Below are 26809 nucleotides of genomic sequence, written 5' to 3'. Positions count from 1 at the left end.
ATGGATTTTCCAGAAATGACCCAAAATTACTTGAAACTTATAACTGATTATCAATATAAACATAAACAAGCACTATCATGTTTAGCTGAAATAATGCATCCAAATTCAGTTGTGATTGGTTTGGCCATTTTTTTTATAAATTTTTTTTTTTTTTCCATTTAAGAGGTCTGAAACTTTTAGAATCAAAATATCTAATTAATAACACCATTCCCTCAAAAGATGATCTAGAAAACACACTGCTGGCAATATGCTTATCTTATGGCTTTTATATGAATAATTCATACTGGCCTGAAAAATCATCATCTTGCTTTAAATACTTTTTTTTTTTAAATACACTTTTAGGTAATTTGTAAAATGCATTAAACTGCTCCACTTTTACTGACAATTGTCAAAATTGTGATCAACTGTGGCGCACCTGCAGAAGTCTGGCACAAACGCGGCGATGGTGTGGGTCTTCTGCCTGAAGGGCGGCCACATCTCGCCAGCAGAGCCGTTCACCATGCCGCATTGGCCCGGGTAGAACGGTGTGTGGTTGGCGTGGTTCCACTCTACCAGCCTGCCTATGTTGTCTGCATCATCCACCCCCGTGGCGATGCTGTAGGTTCCTTCGAACGAGGCCGATCCGTTGCGCTACGCACAAGATGACACCACACTAGGTGCATCACTTAACACAATAGCGTAAATGATTGTACCACAATCTCTTCTTTTTGAAGAGTAAATATTACAGGTATGTTTATTACTTCGGATGTGGTACATTGACTTGGTGGTACAGACTGCCACAATTTAATTCATTGTTTCTTGTAGGGCCCTTTGACCTTAATTGTTCTTGGAGTGATATGCCCATCTATTAAGACCCTGAGCTTATATAATATATTATAAATATATAATATATAAATATAATCACAAATATACTATAATCATAGCTTACAAAGGTCGGCAGATTGAGAGACTCCTAACTGTCAATAACCAGGCTATACTATTAAAAGTTAACTAAAACTAGTCTTACTACACTTATTACCTACTCACTGCAATAACTTGCACAGGTAAATGTTGAATGCTTTTTGTCCATTGACATACTTAAAATAATGGTCAAGATTTTAGTCAGCAAGACTATGATTGGATTTTTTGAATACAATGTAACGTACTGGATAATGTTTGGGTAGAAAGAGTTACTTATTGTTCACTTGCCCTTTCCTAACCTGCGACAGTGGGAGACCAGCAGCTCACCTGGTAGAACCAGCCGAACTTGTCGAACGGGATGTTCAGCTTGGAAATGAAAGCCAGCTTGGAGCCGACGGCAATGAGAGGCTCCTCGTATCCTTCGAACAGCATCTCTCCCACCGTGTGGGTCATGTGCGGTCTCTTGCCAGACGTGTCCAGTATGAGGGATAAGCTCGTCTGGAGGATGTAGCCCCAGTCGCGGGCCAGGTACGACGCAGTCTGCAGCACACAAAACCAAATAATGTGATATAAATCAACCACACAAAACTAGTCTTCACTCAATCATCTTGGTTGATCAAACTGCAAATAGCAATTATTTTCACAGACTCCATGTTGTGTTTGCACCTATCTATAAATGTATTACAAATAGAAAATAAGGTAGTTAATGTTGCAAGCTGGGAGAACAGAAGTGGCAACATTGATGCTGCTTAATCCGATTTTGTTTTCTTAAAAAAAAAAAATGTTCAAGACAATTTGGCACAAAAATCTACCACGTTGCTGCAAAAGGCCATCACACAGAGCAACCCAAGTGTGCCCCAGAATTTGAGACGGTTCTCACCGCAACCAGAAGGTCCACCGTGGTGACCTGATCACTGAGCGAACCATTCGAGTTGCTGGGGTCAAACTGCCATCGCCTGATCTGCCGGTAGCTCACAGTGTTGTTGGGATTCCACGTGATGTTTACCTTCTCATGATGTTCCCTGGGGCAAAAAGAACAAATACAGCTTCGGCATTTGTTAAAGAGTTTCCAGTCGCCAACTTCCCCATTCGAAACTAACACAGGGCATTTTCAATTACATCTAAAACAAACATTTTTCTTCTCCTTCAGATGTCAACACCTTTATATAAAGGTACAATAATATAAAATCATTTTATTTCTCTTAAAACAACCAAATTGTATTAATAATTGACCAATTACGTTAATGATTCAACAAAAGACTATTAAATATTTTATTTTAAAAAAATTAAGAATATTCATATTTAAAATTTCACAAAAACATTCACAGCACAAATATAACTCTGAAACGATGCCACCAATACTTTAGATTTTTTATCAAGTAAAAAGAAAATGGAACAAAAAAAAAATTAAAAAAATTTTAATTATTTCATCAATAATCAAATTTTCACAGCATATAATGTATACTGATTGACGAAAATAAATGACAGCTGAAAGTTTGACACGTCTCTAATGTGGATAAAACACTTCTATAAATTCTTTTATTTCAGAAACACATTGCTGTAACACATGCACTATAATCATTGAGACTAGTGATGGGTAGTTCGTGAACGATTCGTTCAAAAAGAACGAATCTTTGAGAGAACGAAATCTTGCGATTCGTTCGCGATGTAAAGATCCGGCTCTTTGAGAGCCGGTACCTTGAAAGATTCGGAAGAACGAAAACGCGGAGAGAACGAGATACGAGATGAGAGAACCGGCCACGCGCCCAGTCTGATTCGTTCGTGAAATGATTAATGACGTCAGGAGTCTGAAGAATTAGTAATCACAGCGTGCGCATGTTCACATGAGCAAACGATAACTGATCAAATAAAATAGGGTAACATGAAAAGTATCTATACCTGAAAATGTCAACTGTTAAGTAGTGGTTTAAAATTGTTTTTTCACATTCACATACACAAATTTGGAAATAAAAAACTAAAAAAAAGACCGTATGAATTAAAAATAACAGGGAAAGTAACTACAAATGTTCACGCTTACCATTTTTGGGTTAATTAATGTACTTCATTTGTTTCTCTTCATACTGAATCGCAGTAGTAGTATTAAATTTTTGTCTTCTTTTCTCTAAATGTGGTCTACATGTAAACACTTTACTGTCACTAGAGTGTAAATAGCTTATATATTAATATTTGTAACTTAAAAAGTAATAAAATATAAATAATCTTGTTTCATATACGCAACTGTGATTCACTGGCTACGGAAAGCAATGTTCAAATTCAAATACAAAAACACGTACCTAAAGCCCGGGCTACATTCGCAATAGCAAGCAAACAGCACAGACGCACAGAAGTTCAACATACACTATTAGATATGAGCTGCCACATTGGCAAATAGCACGCGCACAGAAAAATAGCACAGGATCGGCGCACAGAAAGTTCATTAACTTTTAACTTTTAGGTTATTTTCTGTGCGCGACCATGGTGGTAGCCAATCAGCAAACAGTTTAAGTACTACTCGAGTGGGCTTATAAAAGAACAATTGTCACGAAAGTATTGGTGCTCTTGACTTGAGTAGTTTGTTATTGTTTTCAAACACGCGATAACATAAAAATGGAAGGCACATTTGATAGCTTTTTGATAGCTGTAAAAGAAAGTAAAAATATTTTGTATGACAGGGGATCCGCAGGATACAAAAATGAAGAAGCTAAATTAAATGCTTGGAAGTCTGTGTCTGAATGTGTTAAGGAAGCCGGATTTGAAATAAACAGTGATATATATTTTTGAATGCTCATTGTGTTTTGTACGTAAACTTTGAAATATTTAAAATATTTCTGGCTTTAACGAAAACCGTACCACAATAACAACACACGAATCTAAACAAACGTCACGTATGCCAACTTCAGTGACCAAAATTGTGAACGGGAGTTTTACATTTAAAAAACTTTTTTGAATGCTTCCGGTATTATTTTGTGTTGTGTTGTGCGTGAATGTAGCATCAAGCTCTGTGCTATCTCTGTGCGTGTGTGCTATCTGTGTGCTGTTTGCGTGCTATTGCGAATGTATCCCGGCCTTAATACTCTAAAGAATGAACGAGTTACGACACCTGATAAACGAGCCAGATCCCATACACAGAAAAGAACGAATTGACCGAGATGAACGAATCGTTCTGAACGAATCATTTCACGGAACTGATCCAAAAGAACCGACTCGGTCAAAAGAACCGTTCTGCCCATCACTAATTGAGACAGTTAGGCTGGGTTCACAATTAAAAAAATTAAGCGAGTGCATAGCAAGCCATGCACACGACCTGTGCGAACTGCGAAATCGGTTCACAATTGAATTCTTACTGTTAATTTCAGCCAATGAAATTTCGCGAACCATGCGACATCTGTTATCAGTGTTAGTAAATAAACATTAACTTTCAAAATAACGATAATACTATTATTATCTCGAAATTTTCTTACCACAATATGGTCAATAAATATAAACATATTTCTAGTCCCGCCAAAAAAGCACCCTGCTCTTCTCCCATTGGCTGTTGTGCCATGCGTACGCGACCGAAATAAAATATATTCATTTCACTCCTATGCGCACGACCTCGCTCCCATGCACACGACCAATTTTCTGCTATTGTGAATCGTTAGGTTAGGAAACATGGCGTTCATATCCTATGCACACGACATACTGTTACTGTTACTGTTATTTTTTCAATTGTGAACCCAGCCTTAACACTAAATAAAAATTTCATAGCAGTGTTGCCAGATTGTAAATGTCAATGTCTCGTACAAAGGAGCAAAAATTCTCGTACGACACTCAAAGAATCTCGTACACAATGGTATTGTAAAAGCAAAAGTTTAAATGTGTTCAGGGCCGGTGCAAGGTAAATTGGCGCCCTAGGCGATAGTGAACTTCAAAATTCTCGTACAAAAGCGTACGAGATCCAACTTTACCTCGTACAACGTACACAGGTTCTAAATTCTCGTACAAATACGAGAATTCTCGTATGTCTGGCAACACTGCTCTCACTGTTGCATGCTGGGAAGTTAACAAGAGGCAGACAATATGGCGGCCTAATAAGTCGTATGTGAGTGACTGAGTATGTACTTAGTTGTCACAGTGAATAAAGGAGGTGTACGAACACATGAAGCATTATTATTCATTAATAAACTACAACATGGCACAGTCGTCAGGATAGTGAGGAAAAAAAAGAAAAGCTTATGCCCACAACCACAAGTGAGACAATGGCGACCGGCGGGGGTGTTAAACTCCCACCAGATTTAGATCTGCAAGGGAAAACAGCCTACAATGACTGGAAATACTGGGAAGCCGAATTTGAAGACTATCTCGTCAGCACAGGGCAAGACGAGGCGCGTGATAAAGTTAAAATATCCCTCCTTAGGAACATGGTGGGAAGTGCGTCGGCCCGCATTCTTGCGTCACTCAATATCCCGGAAGAGGACAGACGGGTGTACAAAAAGGTAAAAGAGGCAATTGAGCGGTATGTTAACCCCAGGGTGAATGAAGTGTTTGAGCGCTGTGTGTTAACCAGAGGGTGCAGGAAGAAGGGGGAGAGCTTTGAACATTTCCTAACCTCATTGCGTCAGTTGGTGACGAACTGCAACTATAACAGTGCGACAGCTGAAGGAAAAAATGCAGAACAGAATACCAACGAACGGTAAAGCGCTGAAGACAAGATGCTACGAGACCGAGTCGTGCACGGAATAAGGGGCAAGGGCACACAGGAAGCCATGCTCCGTATGGACAACTTAACCTTAGAAAAAGCTGCAGCACATTGTCGTGTGTGTGAACAAAGCAGACTGCAAGCCAAACACATCCACAAAACAAGTGAAGAAAGTGCAAGTGTGCTGGTGAACTCAATAAAAGAATGTCGGTACAGGGAAAAGTCTCGTGCAAAAGGGCACAAGAGTCAAGACAGTGACTTTCAGTGTGGGCGATGCCAATCCAAACATGGACCCAGGGCATGCCCTGCCTATGGTAGGAAGTGTGCGAAGTATGGTAAACTCAATCACTTTGCCAACTCTTGCAGGGTAAAATCAGTGCAAGTAATTGAGACTGGTGACTCTGAAAGCTCAGACGACTCATTGTATTGTTATAGTGTAAAAATGTGTGTGAATGTCGTGGAATCTAAACAGAAGTAACCTGATGTACCCAAATGAGTGGCATGAAACCATCAAGGTTGAAAACACAAAAATGAAGGTAAAACTTTATACTGGAGCCCAGGTTAGTGTACTGCCTTTAAACATGTTCCGTCAAATCAATCAACAATTTAAAGTAGAACCAACACGTGTTAAGTTAAAAACTCTGGATGGAGTAATTAGGCCTACAGGAACAGTTCGCTTGAGGTGCAATGTTCGAAATTGTGAGGCCTACATTGATTTCATGCTGGTAGATTTAGCTATCATGCCACTATTGGGTCTGTCAGGTTGCGTAGCCTTAAATTTAGTGCAGCGAATAAGCTCTGTCACAGAAGACAAAAAGGAGCAGTCCACAGAGAAGAATAGGGATGTATTTCAAGGGCTCGGGTGCTTTCCACAGACTGGCAAAATACTAATCAAACCAGGAGCAGAGCCAGTTAGCAGACCACCTAGGAGGGTACCGGTAGCTTTACGCAAATTGCTTAAGGACGAACTTGCTAGGTTGGTAGCGAAGAAGGTGATAGAGCGGGTGGATGATGTTGACGAAAGGGCGTGGATAAGCAACCTTGTAATCACAGAAAAGCCAAATGGGAAGATTCGATTGTGCCTTGACCCTTCAGATTTAAACAAGGGAATACTCAGACAGTGCCATACTGTACCCAAGGTTAGGGAGATAGGTGAGCAACTGGCAGGCAAAAAACTATTCTCTGTCTTTGATTTACGAGAAGGGTTTCATCAAATCCAACTTGAGGAATCATCCCTTAAATGTTGCTTCTCCAGTCCTTACGGCACATATAAGTATCTAAGGTTACCCTACGGAACTTCCAATGCCCCAGAACTGTTCCAAAATCTAGTAGAACGGAATTTCTGACATTCCCAATGTCATCATTTACTTTGATGATTTGATGTGCATGGGGGAAACCGAGGCAGAACATGATGAGACAGTATGTAGGGTTGTCGAGAGGGCCAGGGAAAGGAACATTAAATTCAACAAAGAAAAGCTTCAATATAAACAAACAGAGGTAAAGTACATGGGGCATTTGTTCTCTGCTGGGGGAATGTGAGTAGACCCAGACAGGATAAGGGCTCTCGTAGAGCTTAAACCCCCCTCCTCTAAGAAGCAGCTACAATGAGTCATTGGAATGTTCAACTATGTACGATGCTTCGTACCTCACATGGCAACCACAATGGCTCCCCTGTGTGAACTACTCAAGGCTGGGGTAGAGTGGCAGTGGCTACTGGCACACCAAATAGCCTTTGACAAACTTAAAGATAGAATATGCACAGCACCCATATTAACCTCATTTGACCCCACAAAAGAAACTACCCTCCAGTGTGATGCTTCTCAGCATGGGCTGGGTTGTTGTTTATTTCAGGAGTCCCACACAGAGCCAGGTAGGATGCATTTAGTTGCTACAACGTCACGGGGTCTTAATGACAGTGAAAAAAACTACTCCCAGTCGGAGAAAGATGTAAGCCATTCATTTTGCTGCATGCAAATTCCATGAGTATGTTTATGGGTACAATGTGAAAGTGCAAACTGACCACAAACCACTAGTCTCCATAATGCACAAAAATGTAGCTAACATAGGGTCATCTCGTCTTCAACGTCTACGTCTCAAGCTGTTAAAATACTCCCTCACGGTGTACTATGTTCCTGGAAAAGACCTACATTTTGCTGACATTATGTCGCGGTCCCACTTGAATGAAACTACTGATGACCCTGACATGCTAGATATAGTCCACATGGTTAGTGTACATTTACCAATAAGTGAGGGCAAGCAAGGAAACTGCCCAAGATCCCACTCTGAAATTAGTTGCAGAAATGCAAGTCCAGGGCTGGCCACCTGCCAGCAAGGTGAGAGAGGACTGTAAATACTACTACAACTTGCAGCTTGACATACACATGGCAGGGGGCATATTATTCTTATCTCACAAGATCATGGTTCCGAAAACACTCAGATCAGTAGTACTGAGGTAGGTCCATGAAGGGCACCTAGGTACAGAGAAAACAAGAGCACGAGCACGGCAGCTGTTTTACTGGCCAGGTATGTCAGTAGACATTGAGAAGTGGGTCTCAGAGTGTAGCACATGTGAAAAGTTTAGATCAGCAAACTACAAAGAACCTTTACATCCCCATGAGGTACCAAAACTTCCATACCTCAAGGTGGGGGCTGACATTCTTGAATATTCAGGTAGGGCATTTCTAATCCTTACCGACTACTTTTCTCACTGGCTGGATATACGCCCAATAGCGAGTAAGAGTTCCAAATCAATCATTGATGCAATGCAGGACGTATTCAATGTCCACGGTTTCCCACAAGATCTTGTTGCTGACAATGCGCCATTCTTGTCACATGAATGCCAGGTGTACTTTAAAGGTAAAGGGATCACACTGGCTACTAGCAGCCCCCATTACCATAGAGCTAATGGGATGGCAGAGAAAGCTGTTGGTATTAGCAAAAATATATTACGTAAAAGTACAGTAGAAGGTTCAGATTGCAGAGATCTCTTGAGAGAACACAATAACACCCCAGTGACAGGGCTACAGGCATCCCCTGCCCAGATATTGTTTAGTAGGACCGTACGAACAAGGATGCCGACAAGCATGGATGCACTTAGACCAGTAGTTCAGGCCGATACTCACAAATTACTCTGCATTAAACAAGAAAAGGTAAAAAAATGGCACGATAAAACAGCTAGACGGACAGAGACAGCGTATGTACAAGGAGACAGGGTAGTAATCAAGACAGATAAAGAGAATCAGTGGGAGACAGGTGTAGTGCTGAGGAAATATAAAGAGCCCAGGTCATATTGGGTGCTGAAAGATACGGATGGAGGGCAGGTTAGGCGGAATTAGTCACATGAGGACTTCAAAAACTGACCGGGGAGAGCAGGAGGTAGTAACATCTGAAAACGTAACTCACACCACCCAGTCAACGCGCACATACCGGAAGTCCAGCCGAGGATGCTGAGCAGGCCACACTAAAAGATGAAGTATTGGGCACACAATTAGAAAAAAAGGGAAGCAACCCCAGGGAGTCCCCCATAGAGGAGGGGTTTAAGGGGTTTGAGAGTAGGCCCCACAACCAGTCAGGCAAGAAGGAATCAACTATCTCCGACAAGAATGAAATAGATGGGTATGTTACTAGAAGTGGTAGAAGAGTCATTGCCAAGAAACCGTTTGAGTTATCATAGGAAAAAAAGGGGGAGATGTTGCATGCTGGGAAGTTAACAAGAGGCAGACAATATGGCGGCCTAATAAGTCGTATGTGAGTGACTGAGTATGTACTAAGTTGTCACAGTGAATAAAGGAGGTGTACGAACACATGATGCATTATTATTCATTAATAAACTACAACACTCACTACTTAATTTCCAGCAGTTATATAGTTCTTTGTTCTGAGCCAGAGTGGCTGGTAGCGAGTTAGCGAGTTGCAAGTTGCGAGTTGCAAGTGGCAAGACACTTGGAGATGACTGAGCTGTACAGTCTTACCACTGTCACTACACACAAGAGTCTAGCGGCAGCATCGCTACTTCCTGATTTTTTTTTATTTTTAACCTAACTAAAACTAAGTGTATTTGGGAGGGGTCCGAGTTAGGGAGGGACCTAGGTGCGTCTCAGGCCGAAGCCTATATGCCTAGTCATGCTGGGATTAGTCATGCTGGGATTAGCCATGCAGGGAGAGGGTCGCATGCATCATGTGCTAGGAGGCCAGCCATGGCAGCGATTGGCGCCATGACTAACTCCCCTCACTCTTAAATCTAGACTGTAACTAGAGGTAGGTTGGGCCCAGGTAAAACCTGTATAGACACAGGGAAAACCCTGGGCACATTCATGCGGAATGCAAATTGGCATGCATTACGTGTAGTAATTTACAGGAGACAGAGGATGGTCTGGATGAAGTGTTGGACAGAGTAGAAAAGAGTCTACCATGCGGAGGTTGGGCACTTGGACTCGTGGTCCGCTTTGCTATTTGTCCAGTACTGGATTTAGTGACCAGGGACGCAAGCGCCCCTGGTGGTGAGTGGTTGCACTGACCACTCCGCCGCCAGTAAGCACCTAAAAAACTAAGAAACTAAGACAGAAACAGATAAATGACTTACAAAATAGGCATTTCGTTACGAAATGTGCAAACACCCAACTCAGGGATGGACGTGCAGTGCTTAAGATAAAACTAAAATAATAACTATAAATATTATTTTTATTTTTATTATTTTATTATGATTATTTTATAAATATATATTTTTGATGACTATTACTTAGTATCTAGGACTTATTACTAATTTACAAATCTCTAATATCTACTACTATACTACTAGTTAAATATAGAGGAACTGTCGGTGTATAAAGTTACAGGTGAATAATTAAGTCAAGACCTATTCGCATTTTGGCATTTGTTGCAAGCTTGCAATTCAAAATCCCATGTCTTTCAGAAACACAACCAGCACTGGAGGTGAAGCCTGCCAGGCGGACCATGCCCATCGTACATAGAGAGTCAGACCTAACACAACAGGCAGTGAACTCCCGGGAGCCGAACATACACCTGCGTGCTTCGGACCATTTTGAATTAGCAAATTATTTCATTAATGTCTATAATTTAAGTTTCAACTCGCGGGAGACTGATTGGCCGATCGCTCAGCCAGCACAGCACACTACGGAGGTCTGTGAGCCAAGATTGAATTTGGCATTTTATATTTTCCATGCAACTCTGGATCTTGTTCGCCCAGTGAAGAAATATATGGGTTTCTGCTTATGGCACAATTATCATAGAATTGTTGCGCAGTTCGGAAATAATAATGTTTTAAAAGTTAGAGTTTGAGCTCTCTGTGCATAGCCCTTACGGGGCAATACACAGGCGCATCTTTCGCAATACGAATACTCTTATTCTGAATTCTCTGTAACTTGATTGAGATTCCGCTGCTGCTGCCCACACCGGCACTGCATATGTGATTATTGGTTTTATTAGTGCGTTATAAATTATTATTCCGTTTTTAACAGAGCTACCTAAACGTCTGCCCATGACGGGGTAGAGGGCCATGAGCCTAGTGAAAGCTGTTTTTCTTTTCGCCTCTATGTGATCGTGCCATAGTAGTTTCCTATCCATGTGCACGCCTAAATATTTAACATTTTTGTGAGGAATTTGCTCATTGAAAAGTGTTAGTCGTGGTCTATCTTCGAGTGGCGGGAGATGTTTACGCGTAAAAACTATAGCTTCTGATTTAGTAGGGTTTACCTTAATTCGCCATTTTGAGCACCACTGTTCTATTGAATTTAACACGGTTTGCAATCTGTCTGCTGCGAGTTCTAGAATACTAGATCTGCTAAACAATACCGTATCGTCCGCGTAGCAGCCAAACTGAACTGATCGGTGTGCGGGCTTAGGCATATCATGGATATAAATATTGAATAAAACCGGCCCCAAAATGCTGCCTTGTGGGACTCCTGCTTTAATTATTTTTAAATCGGACTGTGCTCCTTCTGTCGTGACTAAATGATCGATTTTCTAAATACGGGGCCAGTAATTTAATATAACAATCGGGGAAGCCAGTTTTATATAATTTATAAATTAAGCCTTCATGAAGTACTCTATCAAAGGCTTTTTCTATGTCCAAAAATGCTGCGAGATTATAGCTATTCTGATTGAACGCAGTTATTATTTGTTCTGTCATACGGGCCAGTTGATGCGTTGTTGAATGCGAGCTGCGAAAACCAAATTGTTCGTCCAGCAGTACGTTATTTTCTTTAGGGCCGGTCTTACCATCCCTTGGCAAGGTCCGGGTAAAATTTATCTCCTTGGCAAATGACAAAATGTGTCTTACCACCTATGAGTAGGCGTACCCGGAAGATAAATAATTGTCGATTTTACCGGGAGGTTGAAGCTCTGGGTAAATCGCTACCAGGCGGATAACTATATACTAATCTGTGCGCCACATCGTGGCATGTTTATTGCAATGTGTTGAATTGTGTTCATTTGCCAAAACGTGGTGCATGGACTGTGATTTTCTTTCCTCGTTTATCTAATTGGCCGAAGCAGGGTTCGTCGATGTCGTCAGTAATGTTGGTGAGATTTTTGGAGACGATGACGACGATGAAGAGATCATTGAAGTAATCAAGTAAGCAAGAGGTCCACGTATTTTTAGAGAAAGACCAGACCATTTGAACCAATGGAACAATAAAGAGTTTTCAGCGAGATTCAGGCTAAGTAAAGATACAGTTCTGCACTTGGAAGAGCTTGAACCACTGATTAGATCGCGAAGAGACAGGTGATTGCTTTTACCAAAAAAATGCATTTGTTTTTACATTACAAATGTATGCTTATGCTATATATTCTGTAAAATTGAATGAAACTGATAGGTTTATAGGTTATATCGGACCATAACTTGTGCATAATGTTTACATTGTCAACATTGTTTCAATAAAATACTCCTGCTTTTATTTTGTAAATTACATTCAGAATGTGCTTTATTTTGGCTGTTCTGAATTCTCAAAGTGCCTTTTTGTATTCCTACCCCAGTGTCCTAACCTACATGTAAACAACAGTTTGTCATCTTGTTGCTTTTATTTCCCCCAGAAATCATGCAGTCTCGCCACTGAACAAACTGTTGCTGACACTGCTGTTTTATGCCCTGGGAACAATGCTATCCAGTGTTGGAGATTTTGTAGGTGTCAGTAAAGCAACAGCTTGTAGAATAATTAAACAAGTGACATTTGGAATTGCTTCATTAAGATCTGCATATATTAGGATGCCATCGACTGAGCAAGAAATAAGAAATGCTCAGACAAATTTATACGAAATGACCCAGTTTCCAAAAGTAATTGGTGCTATTGATTGCACACATGTAAGACTTAAGACCCCAGGTGGGTATTTTTTAAAAATCATGTTTCATCACTATAATAGGGCATAAGTTTGCGTATACATGAGCTTTAGTTTTCTGCATGTTTTGCTGCCCCCCTTTGTTGCACTTGGTAAACAGAAACTATGGTCACAGTGTGAATTACAGCTGTAGCCTTATTTGACAAGAATTGTTTTAAAGAGAAAGGAAATTCTAATTAAAACTATCGTAACCTCTTCTCCTTGACAAGTGTTTATTTATATTGCCAAATTACCGGGCGAATTTTCATCACAATGTAAATACACTAAGCCTTCGGTACTCTAATGTTTAGCAAGATAAAATAAAAAATCTGAGGGCCAATCACAATCATCGTTTCTTCAATATCTCTGTCAAAATTATACCAACCTAACACACATCCTCGCTATCCACAGGGCAAGTTCCAGTTAGCTACACGGAGGTGTAAATTGGATGGTAAGACAGGACCATCGGATAAAGGGTCCGGGTAGCTTATCCGCAGGGTAGCTACCTGGAAGTTTGCCCAGAAGATGGTAAGACCGGCCCTTAATGTGAGCATTTATCGCTGCAGAATTATGCATTCAGCTACTTTTGACAATGTACTCAGCACACTTATGGGCCTATAAGTTTGGGGCAGTGTCTTATCTTTTCCGGATTTATGAAAAACTATCACATTCGCTTCTTTCCACTGCGATGGAAAATACTGTAGTTTAAGTATTCCATTTATTAATTGAGCTAGGTATTCCAAAATTTCGTCGGGCAGTCTCTTAAGGACTACTGCCTGAATGCCATCGTTTCCCGGTGTTTTACGTGGTTTCATACGCCTGATAGCCTGTTTAACTTCCTGAGATTGAGTTAAGTAAGGTTTTGAAGTTTAAGGCTGATTAAGTTTAATTGTAAGGTCTCTGTATATTCCGGCATTAAATTGCGGGTCACAGGGTTCGATATTAGGTTGAAAGGCTAATTCAAGGGTATTCGCGAAGGCTTGTGCCTTGTCTGTCGGTGTAAAAGCGAACCCAGTGCGAGTTTGTAGCGGAGGTATTTTATCTATCTTATGAAGGAATCGCTTTGTCATACTCCAGGTGCTACCATCTTGCACCTGTAGCTGAGAGACTTTCGTCTCCCATTGGCTGCCCCTCCATAGAGTTATTTCATCGGAAATTATTTTCTGTAGTTCATTAATTCTCGCTTTAATGTCGCGCTGCCTAACGTCGAGTATATTCGCGCCTTAATATATTTTTCTGAGAAATTAAATCCCTAATACACACCGGCAGTTCATCGTGCTTAAATCTAACCACCTTTTCTGGGATGCACGAGTTAATTGCAGTTTGAATTTTAACTGTAAGTTCAGTGACTGCTGATTTGATGTTATCTTTTGTTTCGAAGTTGGCAGCATCGGCTGCAGGCAAATTATCGACTAAATACGTCTGAAAGCCTCTCCAGTCGGCTTTCTTGTAGTCTTTAATTTTTCTCGGAGGACTGATGTCAGTGTCCACGTCATCGAATAGTAGATGTACTGGAAAGTGGTCAGACGACATTTCGTGAAAGACTTGAGTTCGAATCCCGTTTGAACTCTCTTTTTTAATGCAATATCTAAAATATCGGGGTTGTGCCTTAGTACTCCACTATCGTGCGTGGGCTCTGAGGGAGCATGTACTTGATAATTTTTGTTAGACTCGTGTCTTTGCAGCAGTAGGCCATTGGCTGTATTGCTCCGACAGTTCCGGTCTTTATGCTTGGCATTAATATTGTGCCGGAAATTAGGCATTTCGTCACTTTTTTAAATTTATTCTATAATTTTAAATTTTTTTGGGGTTTCCATTTTTTTAAATTTATCTGGTTGTTAATGGGGGTGATTTACGTTTTGTTAGGCCGGTGTACGCCACGGATTTAAACTTTGTGCCAGTGGACCGAAGCCCCTTCCCAGGGGGCCAATCTGATATTTTGCTGTCTAATGTGGACATGGTCAGCCCGGTTGAAATTTCTCTCGCCTGCAGTCACGCCCCGAGTTTGTAATTTTAATTCCCTGCATGACCAAAACTGCTTTGAGCAGCTCCTGGGCTGCAAGCTGCTACCTTGTAGAGGCCTGCTGAGAAAAGCATGTCTCGTCACGAAGCAGTCTCCAGTGGAGCTGCGTTCCCACCTTAGTGGCTATTTCTGCCCCCCCTTCCTCTCTCTCCTCCTCACTTCAGTTCTGAGAAATTAAGCTAAGAGCAGTGACCGGACGGGACGATGACCTGATGCAAAAACCTTCTCCCGGGTCCGACAGACACATCCCTGACATCTAGCGGCAAAAAAAGTAACCGCGGGCCTGGTCGCCAGCGTGCAGAGCTTACCCTCATGACACCTGGTGGCAAGTCTGCTCACCACCTCAAGTAGTTCCCCCTTACGCCGCTAGAAGGCAGCGTCGCGGTGCCATAAGGCACTATGCTTTCCTCTCGCGGCCCGGAGAAGTCGATTGTTCTTTGTTTTCGTTTCGGACCGGTAGAGAGCGCGCATGTCGTGTTGTTGCCACGACCGCCTCGGACTCCTTCGGAAATTTTCGGCTTAGAACCGAACCTACCCCCTCCTTTGACCCTGGGCCTTACCGCCCGATTTAATTAGGGGTTTTGGCCGATTGCGGGGCACTCAGCTCTCTGACCTCGTCTCATCTACGTCCTCTGCGCTAAGAGGCTTTTTGCGGGAACGGTGATTTTCGCGTGCACGAGAATGTAGTCAGTTTGCTTAAGGGATGTGATCCCGTTTGTACAGTAGCCAGGCAGAGGTAGTTTTTAGAAAAGTCATGCGTAGTTAAATTTTTATTTCTTCTTATTTAATTCTAAAAATTCCGGTTTCATCCGCGCATCCTGATTTCTCGGTCCGCGGCATCCTGATGTCGGCGCGAGACACCTAGTGAGCTCCGAACTCTACACCCTGGTTGGTGAGTAATTTTTTTTTTCCCCCCATTCCCGTTTGTTGGCCTTTTGCGCCGACGGTATAGGACTGTCTGGAAGCAAGTCTAATTCGTTTTGAATTTGATTTGGGTTTCAGACAGGGTCGAAGTGCTGGAGAGAGAAATCGCTCCCAGCTCGTGGTCCTGCACCTCCACTGCGGGTCACGTTAGAAGAGAGGTTTCCGCGACCCGACGTTATTTTTTGAAGACCCGGGTGGTAATGTGAAATCAACATCCGCCCCCCCCCCCACTTTCTAGCTACGAACTACATAAATCGAATGAATAGCCTACCAGCGAACAGTGCTTTCCTCAAGAATATGTAGAATCAATAAAACTAATCAGCGATGTAATTGTTGGGACATTCAAATTTGGTGCAATTTTTAAATTTTAAATTATGTAATAATTTTTGCTAAGGTGTAACATGTACTGTTTTAATTACTCCTGGGGCGCCCCCTTTAACTTTGTTATTTACTAAAATTTTTATTGTCAGGTTTGAATAATACGAACACAAAATTCCTTAATAATAAAACCAAGGGAACCTATAGACCAAGCTACTTGTGTAGTGTTAATTTATTTATGATATACCTTGTTCCCTTAAAAGATCCACCAGCTCCCCAGTTGCTTGTGTCAGGGAGTTCCAAATTATCTTGTTCTCCACCTCGTGCCACCTCTGGTCAATAACTTAATTGTCTCATTTTTCTTACCCAGCAGTTTCCACGGCTCTTTTTTAAATTAATTTAAAATAATTCAACTTTGAGGCACGAGGGGCGTTACAATTGGTAGCAGAGCGTGGTTTGGTCTATAGGCATACCTAAATCGAGTAGGCATACCTAAAAAAAATAAAATAATAATAATAATAAATATAAAAAAATTAAATTTTTGTGATAGCAAATTTGTAATAATAACATTGTGAACTGATCGCTGGTACACCCGGTAGTTATATTGCTTTTCTATTTTAAAGTTATGATTGAGTTTTAAAGGCCCGTGTGGACTTAGTCTGCGCGCGGCGCAAGAAGTCGCGGCGTGCGGTCCGCTAGCAGGCCGGCAGCGAGACGTGTCTTATCACTCGGCTCAGCTGGCGTCCCCTCCCCCCCCATCACCCCGCTTGAGCCAGCGACACGCCCGTTATCTGAGGGCGACGACACGGCCCTGTTCCTCCCGCACACCCCTCTCCCTTGTCCGTCGTGGCAGACGACCTTGCGAGTGGCAGGTCAATCCCCTTGTGGACTTATACAGGTGGTGCAGGTCAAGCTGACAGGGGATGTTCGCGCAGTTGTTTGAGTAGCACGGCGACTTTATACGCAAATAAGTTTGGGCACATACCCCCCTACCTTGAAAGTGTGGCTTACTCCCCGCGCATTGGGGCTAGTTGGTAGTTTATATTAATAAAGGAAGCCTTAGGAGGTATTTAAAATTAAGATAGTTTTTAAGAGAGGAGTATTTATGGTGTACGTTTGAATCGTACATGTGTGTTAAAATTTTGTTTTAATTAGCAGTAATTTAAGTCCGAGCAGTATGTTTAAGCCGGAGTTATTGCTGTCAGATGAGCTGACCTATGAGTTACAGCTACGCAATTTGCCCTCCAGTGGCAATGTCCAAGTCCTCAGGAAGAGGCTCAGGGCCGCCCTTCATGATGGCGAGCCCACTAGTGTATCGAATTTGGATTTAGATGTAACTGAAGAATTCAACCTTGCTTGCGCCAAGTTTTATGATATATCGGCTTTCGTAAGCTATCTAGATGTGGAGGAAAATTAACCCAATGTCGAGCGACATATAGTCAGGCTAAAACATGTTACCCGACGTTTGCAAAACCTGAAACAGCTTTCGGCAGACCTTCTCCATGGAATTTATATAAAAGAGGTAGAACGATGTTTGCAACAGACGGCAGGTTTCCATTCAAAATTGGCGGCGAGAGTAGCCGTTTTGGAAGACACACGACGCAGTCAGCATTATGTGGCTGAGGCACAGGCTTTAGGCATCGATTGTCCCGCCTTCCCGGAAGGGGACGCTCCTAGCTTGCCCCTGGGAGTAGAGCAACCCGATACGCGACAATCAGAAGTACGGGCGACGGTAAACAGACAGGAGACGGAAACGAGCAGATTACCAGACGCAGCCCCTGACTCACAGCCACTAACGTCGCTTCCAAACCAACCGATACACGTATCTACCACTCATTCAGAGCCGCTTGTGCAGTCGACGACAGCGGCGACAAACATTACAACGAGTCATGTGACAACCCACCCCGTCACTAGCGTGACATTTTCACAGGGATTACCAACCATGGCACACCACATGACGCAACCATACCCACCAAACATGTTTTTCCCGTATCCGACCACTCAGGGCTATTTTAACCCTTATGCTCAATTTCAACCACAGTTTCCTTCATGGCAAACCACCCCACTTCCGAGTGCTGGTGTTTTGCAGCCGCCACTCATAACGCCCCAGATCACTCCACCACAGGTCAGTCCCTCGGGTGCGACTCGGGAACAGATTCAGTCACACCCGGTGCCACAAAATCAGCCTTCACCTCAGCCGGCAGGAGCCGCGGCTCAGCCCCACGACTCAGTATTGCGGAGCACGACAGCCCCAGAAACTGGCTACAGTTTCTACGGGAAAATCACCCATCCTGTAGAAAGGCTACTCAAGGATTTGCCAGAGGCGTCGGGTCTGGACGCACACAAACTGATTGATTTCCTTCGAGTCTTGTTAAAGCTACGGCAAAAGGGAGGGATTCCCGACAAACAAATTTTTGAAATTGTTTACCCGTACACCCAAGCTCCCCTAAGTGAGAGGATCATGGCAGCCATTGAGAATGACCTCACTTTCGACGAGTTTCATGAAGACGTGTTAAATTTTTGTATACCGAGTAGGCTACTCACAAACATTCGGTTGGAGTGGTTTAACCGCCTGCAGCAGCGTAATGAAGCCTTGCCAAATTACGTGGCTGACATACGCGAAGCCAACCAGGTACTCAGGTTAAAGGTTTCCGAGAGAGAGGTCGTGAGTACGATTCTAGACGGTTTGAACCCAGCGGAGCGCTCGCGCTCAGTGTTCCAGGCACGCCCCCAAAATTATGCTGAACTAGATAAACTTTGCGTACACGCCACAAACATAGAATATGCTGATTTTCAGCGAAATAAACAAGCCACATTCGCTAGTCAACAAGGTAGCAGCGCAGGAGCGGAGCGCAGTAATTCGCAACATAAGAATGCAGCACAGAAACATCAGGGAAATACATTTTTCTCTTCAAGGCCACAAGGGAAGTATCAACAAAATACACATTGTAATTTCTGTAAAAGAGACGGGCATTCCCTGGCCCAGTGTTACCACAAAAACAACAAACAAAATGGCGACACTCCAAAAAACGCATAACGCAGTGGCCCAAACAACCTTATTTAGGGCCACCGAAAAATTCAAGTGTTAAAAATTTTTCTTATAAGTGGGAAGTTCAACTGACGCCAAGTAATGGCCGTACACAAGAAATACCAGTACACAAAAACAAGAATCCTAACAACGAAGAGTCCAGGAATAAAAGTAACAAGCGAGGTCACAAACATAAACAAAGAAAGCACAATAGCAGGAGAAATAACAAAAATAAGGGAAATGGTAATTCAACGCACACGTACTCATGTAAAACGTGTGTTGATCCTACAAATAAGGGCAAGAGAAAGTGCCACCAAATTTTTGGCAATATTCCTACAGTAATTCCGTATGCAGTAACAACGATTGGCGAACACACTGTACCGGGACTAATTGATACGGGATCAGCGCGCAGCCTAATTTCTGGGCGTTTGTTTAACAAGTAAAAACAGAGCAAATTAATTCTAAGGACTGAGACCACTAAGTTACAATGTTTCACAGCTTCAGAGCAGCCATTAAATATTACGTTAGCAGTTGTGATCAAGGTGAAGATAGATTTATATTCATGGAATTTCCCATTTTTGGTGTCTGATCAACTTGCCACAGACCTAATCTACGGGTCTGATTTCATCGCCAAGACAGGTCTAATCATTAATCTTCAGGCGAAGAATTTCGTTTTCAAATTCAACATGGGTAATCCTATTCCTTGTGGGACCCCTGAACAAATAGTTTCAGTTCCGGCCGAGCCAACGGCAGCCATCTTGGATCAGGGTAACACCACTTCACACGAGCACCTTAATACACAGCAGCGGGCCGCCATTGATAAATTATGCAGTAGTTTTCCAGATGTCTTGATTAGTAAACTAGGTCGCACAAAATTAGTCGAGTACCAAATTGAGTTAGCGGATAAAATACCAGTGAGATCTCACCCTTATCAATTTTTAGGCCCTAAGATGCAGACGATGCGCAAACATGTTCAGGAGCTTTTGGAAAAAGGGGTAATCGAACCCTCGACCTCCACCTACAGTTCCCCAGCTTTTCTGGTGCCTAAGGGCAAGGATCAACAACGATGTGTAATTGATTACAGAAAAGTTAATGAGAAAATAGTGATACAAAACATACCTTTGCCAGACCTAAACACTGCTTTTCATTGGTTCAGTAAGGCCAAATATTTTAGTGTGTTTGATCTAAATTCTGCCTACCACCAAATTCCCCTTACTGCGGATTCAAAACCCATCACAGCCTTCTGTGTCCCTTGGAACTTGTACCAATACACAGTAGTACCTTTCGGACTAGCCACGGGAGCCCAAGTACTAACTCGACTCCTGGATCAGATACTAGGAGATCTAAAATTCAAAACAGTGTACAACTACCTAGACGATGTCGTCGTATATTCAGAAACATTCGAAGAACACATCAAACATTTAGAGGAAGTGCTAAGTAGATTTCGTAAAGCAGGGCTAACTGTCAACACAAAAAAGGTTAAGTTTGCAGTCCAAGAACTGTCTTTTCTAGGACACCTGGTTTCTAGCAAGGGAGTCACCATTGATCCTTCACGTACTCAAGCTATTCGTGATTTTCCGCCTCCCACAAACCCTAAGGGTATTTCACGTTTTATTGGTATGGCAAATTTTTACTCAAAATATATTCCTAATTTCGCTGAGCACGCAGCACCACTAAATACATTGCGTAAGAAAAACACACCTTTCACATGGGGTCCGGAACAAGAAAAAGCTTTTAATTTCCTGAAACAGGCGATTTCTTCCCCGCCTGTACTCCGCATGGCAGATTTCACCAAACCTTTCATTTTACAGACTGATGCGTCCAGTGTGGCTATTGGCGCAGTACTGTCACAGGAAGTCGAAGGCTGCAGACAGCCTATTGCGTTTGCATCGCGGACACTTACCCACGCCGAGAGGAAAGCCTCCTCGATCTACGAATTAGAATGCCTCGCCGTGGTTTTCGGCATTGACAAATTCCGCCAATTTATAGAACACAGGGAATTCCTGTTAGAGACAGATAATCAGGCATTAGCTTGGCTTTTGGCACACCCGAAACAATTAGGGAAACTCGGGCGATGGATTGCAAAAATTTCCTCTTTAAAGTTCAAAATCCAACACATTCGTGGCACACAGAACATAGTAGCGGACACACTGTCGCGCATGTTCGAAAATCCAACTCAGGCTCCGCCCGAAGGAACACCACTCTTATGTCAAGCCCTATTGACAGAGTTTCCGTTGGCATTTCAGGATTTACAGAGCCAGCAGGAAGCTGACCCACACATTTCCAGTATTATTAAACTTTTTAGTTCAGGAACGGCGCCAAAATACTTTAGGATGTCTAAGGGGCTGTTGCAAAAACGCATCCCCCAATCAAAAACATACAAAATCGTGCTCCCGCAAAATCTACATAATATGATATTCCATTATTATCACACCTCGCCGGTGGGCGCACACCTCGGTATATATAAGACCATTCAGGCTATCCGACGTCATTTCGTGTGGGACAGCATGCACAAGGACATCACCGAGCAGGTGAAACTATGCAAAATCTGTGCGCTGAGTAAGCCAGCGCAGAACACTCGTTTCGGTTATTTAACTTCAGATGTGGCCGAACGCCCCATGCAAAAAATGTTTATCGACTTTGTCGGGCCTTTCCCGCGCTCAAAGACAGGAAACACTATGCTGCCGGTGTGTATTGACGCCTTCACAAAATTTGTCTGGCTCATCCCCATGCGAAAAGCCACCGCAGAAAACACTGTATCTGCGCTACGTAATCAGATCTTCAAGACGTCGGGAGTCCCGTCTATAGTAGTGTCAGATAATGCAACACAGTTCACGGCTAGGATTTTTAAGAACATGTGCTTCTCACATGGCATTCTGCACGTCACAACCTCGCCTTATTATCCACAGCCCTCGCATGCTGAGAGATTCAACCGCAATTTCCGGTCTGCTTTAATAGCTTACCATGCGCAGGAGCAGGATAAATGGGATTCGAATTTGGTGTGGCTGCAAATGGCCTTTAATTATGCACATCATGAAGGACACAAAAGTACTCCTTTCGAACTCATGTTCACTTACCGACCTAATACCCCTCTTTCAAATCTTTGGTCTTTGAATGACCTATTGCCCGATGATCCGAGAGACATCAGGGAGATTTGGAGAAGAGCTCGTAAAAATCTCAACCTGACTCATGAGAGCAGAAAAAAGAAATACAACGAAAACCGATCTCCTAACCCTTACAGGGTAGGCGATTTTGTGCTTTGTAAGGCACACCCACTCAGCAAGGCAGTGGATAAGTATTCCGCCAAGCTGGCGTACCGCTGGAGAGGTCCTTTTCAAATACAGCGATTTTTAACGCCAGTTACGGTTAGCCTAGCTGACCCCAGTTCGGGAGAATTCGTGACCAGAGCGCACATCTCCCATCTAAAGAAAACACAGGCTGACTTAAAGTAGATGTGTTTAATTTCTTTACCCTAACATAGGGGACTCTCTAATATTAGGCATGCCAGAAATACTCGAGGTCTTAAAAAATCCATGGTACTAGAAATAAGAATGCTAGCTTTACGTTGTATTAGTTTTAAGTGGCCACTTAGTTAATAAGCTCTTAGTTAATAAGTTTGTTTAAGGGTATTCGATATGTTGGACCTGAGAGGCGGACGCGTCTCAAAGGTGTTAGAATATAAGTAGTAGGATACAGGCGAACCTGGTACTAGTTTTACTGAGCTGTGTAAGTGTTGTTTTTTTTCTTCCCTATATGCTCCGCATTCAAGCGGGGGAGTATGTGCCGGAAATTAGACATTTCGTCACTTTTTTAAATTTATTCTATAATTTTAAATTTTTTTGGGGTTTCCATTTTTTTAAATTTATCTGGTTGTTAATGGGGGTGATTTACGTTTTGTTAGGCCGGTGTATGCCACGGATTTAAACTTTGTGCCAGTGGACCGAAGCCCCTTCCCAGGGGGCCAATCTGATATTTTGCTGTCTAATGTGGACATGGTCAGCCCGGTTGAAATTTCTCTCGCCTGCAGTCACGCCCCGAGTTTGTAATTTTAATTCCCTGCATGACCAAAACTGCTTTGAGCAGCTCCTGGGCTGCAAGCTGCTACCTTGTAGAGGCCTGCTGAGAAAAGCATGTCTCGTCACGAAGCAGTCTCCAGTGGAGCTGCGTTCCCACCTTAGTGGCTATTTCTGCCCCCCCCTTCCTCTCTCTCCTCCTCACTTCAGTTCTGAGAAATTAAGCTAAGAGCAGTGACCGGACGGGACGATGACCTGATGCAAAAACCTTCTCCCGGGTCCGACAGACACATCCCTGACATCTAGCGGCAAAAAAAGTAACCGCGGGCCTGGTCGCCAGCGTGCAGAGCTTACACTCATGACACCTGGTGGCAAGTCTGCTCACCACCTCAAGTAGTTCCCCCTTACGCCGCTAGAAGGCAGCGTCGCGGTGCCATAAGGCACTATGCTTTCCTCTCGCGGCCCGGAGAATTCGATTGTTCTTTGTTTTCGTTTCGGTCCGGTAGAGAGCGCGCATGTCGTGTTGTTGCCACGACCGCCTCGGACTCCTTCGGAAATTTTCGGCTTAGAACCGAACCTACCCCCTCCTTTGACCTGGGGCTTTACCGCCCGATTTAATTAGGGGTTTTGGCCGATTGCGGGGCACTCAGCTCTCTGACCTCGGCTACTGACCTCGTCTCATCTACGTCCTCTGCGCTAAGAGGCTTTTTGCGGGAACGGTGATTTTCGCGTGCACGAGAATGTAGTCAGTTTGCTTAAGGGATGTGATCCCGTTTGTACAGTAGCCAGGCAGAGGTAGTTTTTAGAAAAGTCATGCGTAGTTAAATTTTTATTTCTTCTTATTTAATTCTAAAAATTCCGGTTTCATCCGCGCATCCTGATTTCTCGGTCCGCGGCATCCTGATGTCGGCGCGAGACACCTAGTGAGCTCCGAACTCTACACCCTGGTTGGTGAGTAATTTTTTTTTCCCCCCATTCCCGTTTGTTGGCCTTTTGCGCCGACGGTATAGGACTGTCTGGAAGCAAGTCTAATTCGTTTTGAATTTGATTTGGGTTTCAGACAGGGTCGAAGTGCTGGAGAGAGAAATCGCTCCCAGCTCGTGGTCCTGCACCTCCACTGCGGGTCACGTTAGAAGAGAGGTTTCCGCGACCCGACGTTATTTTTTGAAGACCCGGGTGGTAATGTGAAATCAACATCCCCCCCCCCCACTTTCTAGCTACGAACTACATAAATCGAATGAATAGCCTACCAGCGAACAGTGCTTTCCTCAAGAATATGTAGAATCAATAAAACTAATCAGCGATGTAATTGTTGGGACATTCAAATTTGGTGCAATTTTTAAATTTTAAATTATGTAATAATTTTTGCTAAGGTGTAACATGTACTGTTTTAATTACTCCTGGGGCACCCCCTTTAACTTTGTTATTTACTAAGATTTTTATTGTCAGGTTTGAATAATACGAACACAAAATTCCTTAATAATAAAACCAAGGGAACCTATAGACCAAGCTACTTGTGTAGTGTTAATTTATTTATGATATACCTTGTTCCCTTAAAAGATCCACCAGCTCCCCAGTTGCTTGTGTCAGGGAGTTTCAAATTATCTTGTTCTCCACCTCGTGCCACCTCTGGTCAATAACTTAATTGTCTCATTTTTCTTACCCAGCAGTTTCCACGGCTCTTTTTTAAATTAATTTAAAATAATTCAACTTTGAGGCACGAGGGGCGTTACAATATTGCCAACTGCTAGGAATGTGGGAGCTGAGCCATATAAGATGTCCAGCTTGTTTTCAGTTAGTGACCTGCCCGGTGGTGCATACATCGAAATAAGCACTATTTGTTTATTGACTTTAAAAGTAATTGCAACAGCTTCTAATTTATTAAATTCAGGTAAATGAAATTCACTATGTTGTATACTTCTGTGGATTAGTAGGGCAACTCCTCCACTTCTGGTATCGCAGTCGCGCCTATAAATAGTGTAATTTAAGATAGTTAGACGATCTGTTGGAATTAAGTGTGTTTCGTTTATCGCCGCGATTCTAATATTATGTTTAATTAAATGATCGGTAAATTCGATTATTTTATTTCTAATTCCTCGTGCATTCCAGTAAAGGATGGTACCTACTTAATCTACTGTCCACGGGGGTAGTATTAATGGCAGAACCTAAATTAAGGGTGTGCGGCATTAAAGCTGGCCGATAATGCTGTCACGAAGCCCGTGGTGGCTTTTATTTTGTCCTCTATTGACTTGGACGGATTACACCAAATAGCCATTAAAATGCACATTGGTTCCAGGACGTGTGCCAGGTTAGGGTCCTGTGCGATAGCATCCGATTGGCCTACAAGCTTCAGAAAGTCACTCGCGCCCATTGCTGGAATCTCCGCGGGGTTTAGCTGCGGTGAAGCAGTTGGCAATATTGCTGGTGAGTAAGTCTGCAACGGGCTGGCTTGTTTCCCAGGCGCGACTTTCTTGGAATCACTGGGGGAGGGGTGGAGTTGGGTGGCGCCTTAGTACCTGGCTGATCGTTCACCTGACCTTGCGCCCGGCCTTTACAGTTTTTGTTCCCCGAATGGTGTTTCTTCGGGGGCCTCTGGGGCAGGAGCTGGCCTCTAGGCTTGGGTGGATTTGCCAAGACAGGATACTCCAGTTCATGCCTATCGCTCAACACTGAATATTGGTTAGGGCTCTGCCATTGCGGAAGGGGGTAGGGGGGTAGCTCGGGGCTCGCCACGGCTGCCTTGGGGGCTGGGGGCAGTAGCCTGAGGGGCCGGCTTGTTGTGGGGGCTAGCGGACTTGAGCCGCTGCTGCTGCTGCTCGCTTGTTTTCGCGCACTGCGCGTTTGGACTGCAGCTCTGTCTTTCCGCTCCTGTTGCGGGAGGTGATGCCATTTCTCCCTCTTGTAGGCCACGCAGCCTCTAATTGGCGCAATGCAGGCCTTCACATCGCGCGCACTTTGCCTTCGTCCTGTCACCTCCCTGGGGGCAAACCTCGGTTTTGTGCCCTTGGCTGCACCATCGGCACACAGGGGAGGCTCTGCAGCCTTTGGCGGGGTGGCCAAACCTCTGACAGTTGCCACACTGGAGGGGGCCTTTGGGGTGTCAATCCTCAACACGAATGCTGAGGCCTCCGAATGACTTCAGGTCGTAAATCATTTCTGGATTTACGGCCTTCGGGAGCTCTAGGACTAACTTATTTATAGGCTGCCTGGTCTGCCTGTTGTACAGAAACCAGAAGTTCTGCACTGGAAGACCCATTGCGGCGAACTCGGCCTAAATGAATTGTTTGTCGGTGCTGCTATGCACTCGACAATACACAAACTTGTTCGGGATCTCGTCCAGTTGCAGCAGCACAGTGTTGCACTCCGGCCTGCTCCAGTGCACGCACTGCCCTGTGGTACTCCTCCACAGTGGCAGTGTGAATCATTAGCTGGTCATGGCCGCGACTGACGCACGACCAGCGCTCCTGCAGTGCTGCATCCAGCACTGTTTTAATGGCCGGGTAGCTGTGGCCAGAGTCCACGAATACGTACAGGGGTTTCACCTGCATTTTCTTTGCCTGAGGGAAAGGGTTTGGCGGGGCAGGGCTCGAACC

General features: G+C 43.5%; 1 protein-coding gene across 3 annotated transcripts in view; it reads right to left on the bottom strand.

Moving 5' to 3' along the window:
• LOC134542263 (protein peste-like) overlaps window positions 1-26809 on the bottom strand; it is a 115580-nt gene that overhangs the window by 23257 nt on the left and 65514 nt on the right. For all 3 annotated transcript variants that reach the window (XM_063386380.1, XM_063386378.1, XM_063386379.1), the window contains exons 4-6: window positions 1781-1922; window positions 1228-1440; window positions 416-630 (exon numbers count right to left, since the gene is read on the bottom strand). In XM_063386380.1, coding sequence (XP_063242450.1) covers window positions 416-630; window positions 1228-1440; window positions 1781-1922 — 570 coding nt within the window. The remainder of the gene's footprint in view (window positions 1-415; window positions 631-1227; window positions 1441-1780; window positions 1923-26809) is intronic.

This window comes from Bacillus rossius (assembly GCF_032445375.1).
Source record: "Bacillus rossius redtenbacheri isolate Brsri chromosome 4 unlocalized genomic scaffold, Brsri_v3 Brsri_v3_scf4_2, whole genome shotgun sequence".
In the NCBI taxonomy this organism is placed as follows: Eukaryota; Metazoa; Arthropoda; class Insecta; order Phasmatodea; family Bacillidae; genus Bacillus; species Bacillus rossius.
This window is presented reverse-complemented; position numbering and strand designations above follow the sequence as displayed.